Source organism: Lampetra planeri, chromosome 51, assembly GCF_965212315.1.
Source record: "Lampetra planeri chromosome 51, kcLamPlan1.2.h2, whole genome shotgun sequence".
Classification (NCBI taxonomy): Eukaryota; Metazoa; Chordata; class Hyperoartia; order Petromyzontiformes; family Petromyzontidae; genus Lampetra; species Lampetra planeri.
Window position 1 is genome coordinate 8684724 of NC_136157.1, and position 9338 is coordinate 8694061.

General features: G+C 50.1%; 1 protein-coding gene across 1 annotated transcript; it reads right to left on the bottom strand.

The window, feature by feature from the left end:
• Nucleotides 1-381: 381 nt before the first annotated feature.
• Nucleotides 382-5853, bottom strand: LOC144734422 (stress-associated endoplasmic reticulum protein 2). Its single transcript, XM_078616604.1, has 3 exons — nt 5651-5853; nt 2542-2614; nt 382-998 (listed from the first exon to the last, which is right to left on the bottom strand). The coding sequence occupies exons 1-3, from the start codon at nt 5732-5734 to the stop codon at nt 958-960; spliced, it is 198 nt and encodes a 65-aa protein (XP_078472730.1). The 5' UTR covers nt 5735-5853; the 3' UTR covers nt 382-957.
• Nucleotides 5854-9338: the final 3485 nt, after the last annotated feature.

The window sequence follows — 9338 nt, forward strand, 5'->3', positions numbered from 1 at the left end:
CACACTAATCGCTTTCACACGCGTCGTATTAAATGCTTGGCTGTGCCGGGTGGCGGCGAGTCTTGACGCAAATATGGCCAGATCATGCGTCGTTGACAAACCAGGTGCGGCTCCAGCTCCTCTCAGATATAGGGGGGGGGAAGGCACTTCACCGCACGTAGCTAATCGGAGGTGCGGAGGGAGAACAAACTTTGAGTCGCCGCTTGAGAGAGAACCTGGGTGTGTGGGCCAAAGGGACATTTGGTGGTGCATGGCCCCCACCATGGCCTCCACCAGGGCCCCCCCCGACCAGGCCCCCCCCCCCCACCACCAGGGCCCCCACGAGCGGTTGCACCGGGGCCAAAACCCAAACATCAATGACGACTCAAGGACGGGGGGGGATGCACAATCATGGAATGTTTTTAATGCGTAGATTTTGATCCTTCGACTGACACGTGCACAGTTCTGTCAACAGCGACACCGAGCGTCGGTAATTTACGCAGAACGCGTGCGTGCGTGGGCGGGTGGGTGGTGGAGGGTAGGTGCCCCCCCCCAACCCCACCCCCCCTCCATCCTATTAGATTAACAGACACTTGACGATTAATTAAGAGAACGACACGCGATGGCCACGGAGTTTAGACGAAGGCCGTGGCGTGAATCGGAGTCGGCTGTCGGGATGAGAACTCGTAACCGCGAGAGAGGTGGTGGTGGTGGTTGCAACGACATCCTGGGTGCAAGAATCGATGCGGCGTGCGAGTGTGCGCGTGTTTGTGCGTGCACAAGTATGTACATGGGTGTGTGCGCGTGCGTACACGTATGTACCTAGCTTGGCACATGCGTTGTGGTGACGTCACCGCCACCTAGTGGCTAAATGGTGGTTGTGGTACAAGTACATTGCTATGGGTGTGTGTGTGTACAAGTGTGTACAAGTGTGTGTCTGTGCGTGCATCTTGAGAGTCGTGGTTGCGTGCCTCTTCCTCACCCTCCAACTCGGATGCTCTGGATAATCTGGAAAATGGCTGCACAGAAAACGAACACCAAACCAGACACAGACGTTCAGTCCACAGGCACCATCGCATGCAAACGTCACACAGACGGACACGGCATACAGACTCGCAGCATTGAAGCCCCAACCGCCCACCCACCGCCCCTAACCTTCGCCCCCCACACCCAAGAGCCTCTACAGACTCGCGGCAAGTGCTGTTCGCAACAGAAAACATTGATATTCTTTGAGTCTTTCGGTAAAGTCACGTATATAGGTTCAAATGAATACAAATAAAATAAGAAAAAAACGACGTTTCGATCGCAACACAAGCGGTCGTCCGCCTGATGACGACCGCTTGTGTTGCGATCGAAACGTCGTAGTTTTTTGTAATTTTCCTTGAACCGATCTAAGTGATTTTACCGAAATACCCAAAGAATATGAATTCCTGCAGTTATGAAAACTTTAAGTCAAGAGAAAAAAATGTAACCTGTTGTTCTGTTTAAGGCTCATTCAATCTAGATGGGGGGGTGGGGGGGGAGGGTGCGGTGAGCCCAGGACAGGTTCAGACATCACTTGCCCCTGAATGGGGTGGGTGGACTGCGGGGGTTGTAGAGACAGGAGACCAACAAGGGGTAGGAGGCCTGCACTTCTGTACGGCCGCAGGGCATTAGGATTGTATGGCTTTAAGTCACGATTGCCACACGCATATAAATATGTATAAGAGACCCGTATGTCTGAATGTATGACCATGTATGCAAGCCTGTATATGTGAAAGGTTGTACTTGTGCAAGGTTGTTTGTATGTCTGCAGGGCTGCATGTGTGCGATTCTATGCAAGGCTGCCTTGTACGTCTATAAGGGTGTTTGTGTTCCGCAACAACGGAGGGAAGAGGAGCGACGCTCACAACAACGAGCGGAGCGCTGGGCGGCTAAAACGCAGCAAGTTGGCAAAGTGGCGGCCACTGGTGGTGCATTCGCCAGCCATGTCAGTGAACCCATGGCACCTGGGTCTGTCCCGTGACCTCCTGCCAGTGAGCCTTCGACACTTCACGTGGCCTTAACGTGCACATAGCCTGGTACAAGCGCTGTGGTGACGTCACCTCCACTTCGTCACGAATGGCGGTTGTTGTTGTTCTTGTACGTCAGGATACGTCTGTGTGTTTCTTTGCAAGGTTGTATTGTACGTCTATAGGGGCGTATTGCATGTAGGCGCTGTACGTCTGCGCAGTTGAATTGTCTGTGTGACTGTCTGTATGGCGAGATGTCTGTGACGCTGTGCTGCCAGTGTGATGGTATGCCTATGGGACTATGCTTGTGAGATATTGTATGCACGAACGGATGCAGCATCTGCAGAGACGAATCTCGTGACCTCCTGCCAGCGAGCCGTCGACATTCCACGCGGCCTCAAAAGTGCACCTAGCCTGGCGCAAACGCCTTGGGTGACAACCGCCGCCACTCTCGGTCGCGAATGGCGGTTGTTATTGTTATTGTCTGTACACCGGTGAGACTGTTTTGTACGGAGGGTTGTCGAGATCTCGAGTCTGTAGTGGACGGCTACACGCCGGCCTCGGCACTCACCCGAGCCACACACCACGAACACGAACAGCGCCAGCAACCAGGGCCCCACCGGGTACCGCTCATCCTGGGTTTTCTGTGGGACGCACACGCACACGGGACACACGCAATGTACACACACGCGCACACGTGGACACAAGCACGTGCAAAGACAGATCCCCCCCCCCGCATTGGCTTAACAGGCGGGTGGTGTAAAAGCGCCATGCTTGGCTACCTTTGTCTCACCCTAGCGATGTTCACGCACCGAGCATTGACTCAAGGCTGAGCGGACCTAGAGTAGGCCCAGGGCCAGTTCAGATATTTTCCGCTGACGTTGAACTTTCATTGCCGGCTTTTTGGTGCTAACCACTACATGACCGCACCCCACACAAACGCACGTTCACACCAGCGTGTATATATATATGAAGACAGGGGAGCATAGAAGTGCAGGACAACAACGGACGATGCTGCCCACCGCCCTCTGCCTCCAACAACAATTTAGCAGCACTGCAACAGCCGATCGGGATGGTGGATGGGCACCCGTCAAAGTACTAACCAGGCTCAGTTTCTGACGAGATAAGACACATTCCTTGCGACACATTGGGGCAGACGCGTACACACACGTACGGACACGAACGTACGTGTATACAACACATTCCTGCGGAGGGAACTGGTAGGAACGTTGGGTTGCTCGGTCAATGGCCAGGGTCAACGGCGGCGTGGTGTATTCCACAAATGTGCCCGACTGTGAGGGCGGGCACAAGCCGGCGTGAGTAGGTTAAACGTTGAGTTTTATAAGGGCACCACGGGGTGACCAGCCCCTCCCCACCCCCCACCCAGCCCCTCCCCAACCAGCCCCTCCCCTCCCCACCAAGCCCCTCCCTCCCCACCCAGGCCCTCCCTGCACGACGGACGGACACAATAGTCCCCTGTGGGCTGGTGTAACCAGGAGGTTACTACCAGTAAAACACAAGCGTATAGGCATTCACATAAAATGACAAACACGCATACACGTGAAGACACACACGTGGACACCCACGGTTACGGACAATACGCATGTAAACATATGCTAATGTGGACAACCATACACGCATTTGTCAACACAGGTGTATGCTGTACTTACAGCACAAGAACACAAACACACGTAGAAACAGGTGCGCATATTCACACGCACATAACAAAAACCCCCGTATAGCCTTCACATACTTTTGGGGCGAGTGCTGTTAGCAAGTAGCAGCTACGAACGCCGGTACAGCACATGAAGGGGTGGGTGGCCAGCACCACGCCCGGCCGCCTTTGTCTCCCCAGTTACGAAATAAGGATCCATACTCTTTGGTTCGTTCGGTAAAGTCACGTAGGTGAAAATAAAAATAACAATAATAATAAAATGCTACTCTAGCGATTGCTTTATCGCTGTGGTTATCCCCACCTGATGACGGACGCTTGTGTTGCGCCCGAAACGTCGTGATTTAATTTAGTTATTTTTATTTGAATTATTATTATTTTTATAATATTCTTTATTTTCACCTACGTGATTTTACCGAAAGAACCAAAAAGTTTGAAGTAAACCAGCTGAGGTCTTCTTTTCACACGTAAACACACACACACGCCACGTGGACACACAACAACAACAACCTCCATTGGCCACTAAGTGGCGGTGACGTCCTCACGGTGCCCGTGCCAGGCTATGTGCACTTTGATACTATCACGTGAAGTGTCGAAGGCTCTCTGCTGGCAGGAGGTCACGGGACAGACCCCAGGTGCCATGGGTTGACTGACTGAGCTGACTGGCAGATGCACCAACACAAAAACAAAGATCCCCCGTACAGCCTTAGCAGGCTTTTGGGACAAGTGCTGTTTGCGAGCACCTATGAAGGTCGGCTCGGGAGTGGCCAGGACTACGCTCGGCCGCCTTTGTCTCCCCAGTGGCGATGTTTACACACCGCAGCAGGTACTCATTTGAGGCTGAGTCGACTTAATCGTCCGTGAGCGGGAATCGAACTCGGGCCACCTCTCCCCACCAACACAACACACACAACACACACACACGTGCACAGAGGTTTAGTGTATACACACTTGTGCCTAAATCAATAAACATATGGTGATACGTGTACACACACACACACGGTTAAACTCGTACAGACACGTGCACAAAACATGAGCAGGCATACGTACACACTTTGAACCTCTTTCGCACCGTACGTAGGTGCACACACGCGAATTGACAAGCACAAAACGTGCGTACGCACACGTGGATCCGCACAGCAGCAACGAGTAATATCGTGTCCTCCATTCGAATACAAGTCACGTCCCGACGGCTCCTGTGCCAGGCTGGGTGCACTCTGAGGCTCACCACGTTAACGTGGCAGGTCACGAGAACCAAGTGTTAAGAGTCTAACAGACGTTACTACACACACGTACATACACAATGTACACACACAATGTACACACACATACAAAATATACACACACAATGTACACACACATACAAAATGTACATACACAATGTACACACACAATGTACATACACAATGAACACGTACATACACAATGTACACACACACATACACAATGTACACACACAGACGTGTACACACACAGACGTGTACACGCAGACACGTACACGCAGACACGTACACGCAGACACGTACACGCAGACGTGTACACACAGACACGTACACACAGACACGTACACACAGACACGTACACACACAAACACGTACACACACAGACACGTACACACAGACACGTGTACACACACAGACACGTGTACACACACAGATACGTGTACACAGACGCGTACACAGACGCGTACAGACACGTACAAACACGTACACACACAGACACGTACACACACAGACGTGTACACACACAGACACGTACACAGACACACAGACACGTACACAGACACGTACACAGCCACACACAGATACGTACACACACGTACACACACAGACACGTACACAGACACACACACAGACACGTACACAGACACACACACAAGAGGTAAACATCGTCCACGTCAACACAGGCGCCACCGCCGCCATGGCTCCGACCCCGTCTCTCCACCCCCACCCCCCGCTCCATCTCCCCGGGCCCCGGTCCCTCGTGAAAGAGGGTCTCGGCTTCTCACCGACGACTTGGCCACGTTGCCCCGCTGCGTGATGTTCTTGCTGTGCTTCTCGCTCGCCACCCGCATGCGCTGCTTCGCCACCATCCTTGACTCTTTGCTGAGGCCGGAGCGGTGAACGGCTGATGCTGATGGTGATGATGGCGGCTGGGCAGATCGTGGGGGGGGGAGGGGGGTAGGAATCGATTCCCTCGCGCGGGAGTCGATGTGATGCGATTCGTATAGATTCGATTCGAGATGGGTTTTTAGATTCAAATCTAGAATGGGTTTAACATTTTTTGTTTAAATGTGCACTCAGGTAGAACTGAGTTTCTCACGGGCTAGTCCATGAGCGGTTCACGTGTGTGTTGTTAGAACGACCGCTTGTTGTGACTTAATCTAACACGTAGGGTTTGCACAGATTTTATTTTGGAGGGTGGAAGGAAAACTGGTACCCCAAGCCCATATGAAATGTCTACCACTGAGCGCTCAAGGGCTGTTCACGGGAGATGGCCACCAATGGCTCAATGTGGCTCAATTTGATCGGGAAGCCTCTCAACTTTAATTAAAAACGCAATTGCATCCTTTATCAGAATCGTAAAGCAGTCGATTCCATACCGATTCGACGATTCCGACGAATCGACACGCGCGTGGGCGGTCCCAGCTTCGGGGGGGGTTGGAGCCCCGCCCCCGCCGAGAGGGGGGAGGGGCTGTGGGGGGGGAGAGAGGGGGGAGGGGCCGCCACGCATGCACTGAGGGGGGTGGGGGCACCCGCGAGGAAGTCACGTGATCACCAAGCCCCTCCGGGCACGTTGCCAAGAGGCACGTGGTGAGGGCATCGACCAGAAGCCAAGTCCCCCACCCCCCCTCCACCACCCGTGTAGCCTTGCCAGACTGTTGGGGCAAGTGCTGTTAGCGAGCACCTATTGAGGCCTGGCACGGCACACTGGGGGAGTGAGTGGTCAACACCAATCCCGGCCGCCTTTGTCTCCCCGCCCCGCCTCCCCCCCCAGTGCTGTTTACGCACCTCACCAGGTACTTATTTGAGGCTGAGTCCACCTTAAGGGAGGTCCGGTTAAAATATTCGCAACTTATGGTTGCGCTTGTGAGCGGGAATCGAACTCCGTAGCGGAGTGCGCTAACCACTGCCCCACCGCTCCCCCCACCACTATCACACACATACCCAACATAATGGAGAGGTATGTTGAACTTCTGTCGCACCGTAGGCAGCCAGCCGTGCTAATCGTAGGATTTTGTGTATCTTTGTAACTTGCTAAACCGCCCTTACTGGACATATGTGAAAAAAAAGAGCTAATCGGATTCCTCCTGCAGTCTAAAAACAAATTATGATTTAATATATATAGCGCAGCATTCACAAATGTTATGTAAAATAAGACATTTCAATCGTGATTTATTTATAATTTAAAGAAACCCCGCTACGACGAAAAGGTAGATTACGATGACGTCATGTCAACCTTTTCCTTTCAATTACGTCACGATGTGTGGCTCATCAAGAGTGCGCTGCGGTGACATCGCGTTTCGCGCGTGACGCCACTACCGGGTGGATCTTGCTGATGACGTCATGTTCACGGAGTGACGGGCACGTAACGACGGGGGGTGACGTCACGATAAAGAATACATAATTTTTTAAAATATATATTCTAGATTTGAAGCTTTTGTGACTGTTTTTTCGGTAAAGTCACGTAGGTAAAATAAAAATATAAAATAATAGAAATAATAATAGAAATAAAATAATAGATTTTTATTTTTACCTACGTAACTTTACCAAAAAAACCTAAGAGTAAAAAGATATATATTCTTGGTTCTTTCGGTAAAGTCACGTAGATAGCAAATAAAAATAATAAATGTAAAATAATAAAAGCAAAACACCCACGACGTTTCGATCGCAACACAATCGGTCTTCATCAGGCAGAGATAAAAGATGGGTCAAACCTCCAAATGGAACTGCTTCTAAGGGCTTCCAATGTCAGCAACATTCATTCAATAGGGGCGAAGAAGCAGAATTTGTGTTGTTAATGTCTACATAGAGCCCCTGTGCTTGATTGACACTTTCCTATCAGTTTTTAAACGTCGCCTATCGCAGTTATATTTTCGTTTCCGTTTAGAAGGCCAGAGTATTACACGTTTTAAAAAAAATGCATTTATCGTACATGTCAACCCCTTATCAGTGCCTACCTTATTGCAGACCAATTCAGACCATATTGCTCACCCGGTGCCCTTTTGAATCTCAACGTTCACCCTACAGAATCCCATCACAAGGGACAAACACAAACAAATAGGCATTTTTATTGTCCATAGCGAAATGGCTGTACGCCTTATGGACCTGAAAACCGTGTGGGTTGACAGCTATGATTTATTTTTCGATTTAAAGCTTTCGTGACTGCAGGGATTCATCTTCTTGGTTCTTTCGGTAAAGTCATGTAGAATTGAAATAATACAATAATAAAAATAAAACATAATAAAATAATTCTCACGACGTTTCGGCCACAACGCAAGTAGCCATCCTCAGGTGGAGAGCAGGTCTGTCGAGGAGACAGAGTCTGACTCTTGGTTCTTTCGGTAAAGTCACGTGACTTTACCGAAATAACCAAAGAGTATGGATACATTCATATATTTATGCGATCTAACCCCCCCCCCCCCCCCCCACAAAAAAAGATCTGTATTATGAATCGAATTATTTATTCAATTACACTGGTCAACACACTTTTTCTGGCATAAGGTATTCCAACGGTTTTCAGAAATCAGAAAGGGTTTTATTCGCCATGAAAGTTCGCACAGACAAGGAATTTACTTTGGCCGGAAGGTGCATACATTCAACATATAGGAATCTTAAATCTTAAATAGGTGGTTTACAAGTCTAACTATACTAAAGGTACAAGTATAACTAATACTATGGAGCTAAAGTATGTAAAAATTGAATAAAATAAAATCTAAAATATACAATAGCTATAATATACAATATAAAATTACAAAAATGCAAATAGGGTAGCATAGTGCAAATATGGCAGGGTGTCATTGTGCAGATATAGTGTTAAAGTCAGTTTGAGCGTTAAAGTCAGTTTGAGCCCCTGGCCTTGTTGAAGAGGCCAACAGCGGATGGCAAGAAACTGTGTTTGTGGCGTGAGGTTTTGGTCCTGATGGACCGCAGCCTTCTGCCGGAGGGGAGTAGCTGGAACAGAAAGTGTCCAGGGTGGGAGGAGTCGGCCACAATCTTCTTCGCTCGCCTCAGGGTCCTCGAGGTGTACAGGTCCTCAAGGGTGGGTAGATTGCAGCCAATCACCTTCTCAGCAGTGCGGATGATACGCTGCAGTCTGCTCTTGTCCTTGGCAGTGGTAGCAGCGTACCAGATGGTGATGGAGGAGGTGAGGATGGACTCAATGATGGTTGTGTAGAAGTGCACCATCATTGTCTTTGGCAGGTCGAATTTCTTCAGCTGCCGTAGGAAGTACATCCTCTGTTGTGCTCTCTTGGTGAGGGAGCTGATGTTCAGTTCCCACTTAAGGTCCTGGGAGAGGATAGTGCCCAGGAAGTGGAAGGACTCCACAGTGTTGACTGGGGAGTCGTACAGGGTGATGGGGATGAGTTGGGCTATATTCTTCATGAAGTCCACAACCATCTCCACTGTCTTAAGAGCATTAAGCTCTAAGTTGTTCTGGCTACACCAGGTCACCAGGTTGTCAGCTTCCCACTT

Bases quoted from the DNA above. Each gene is read 5' to 3' on its own strand.
- LOC144734422 (XM_078616604.1), bottom strand. From the start codon at position 5,734: ATGGTGGCGAAGCAGCGCATGCGGGTGGCGAGCGAGAAGCACAGCAAG. The intron at 2,615-5,650 runs GTGAGAAGCCGA...TGCGTCCCACAG, and splicing joins GCAACGTGGCCAAGTCGTCG to AAAACCCAGGATGAGCGGTA. The intron at 999-2,541 runs GTGAGTGCCGAG...TTTTCTGTGCAG, and splicing joins GTTCGTGGTGTGTGGCTCGG to CCATTTTCCAGATTATCCAG.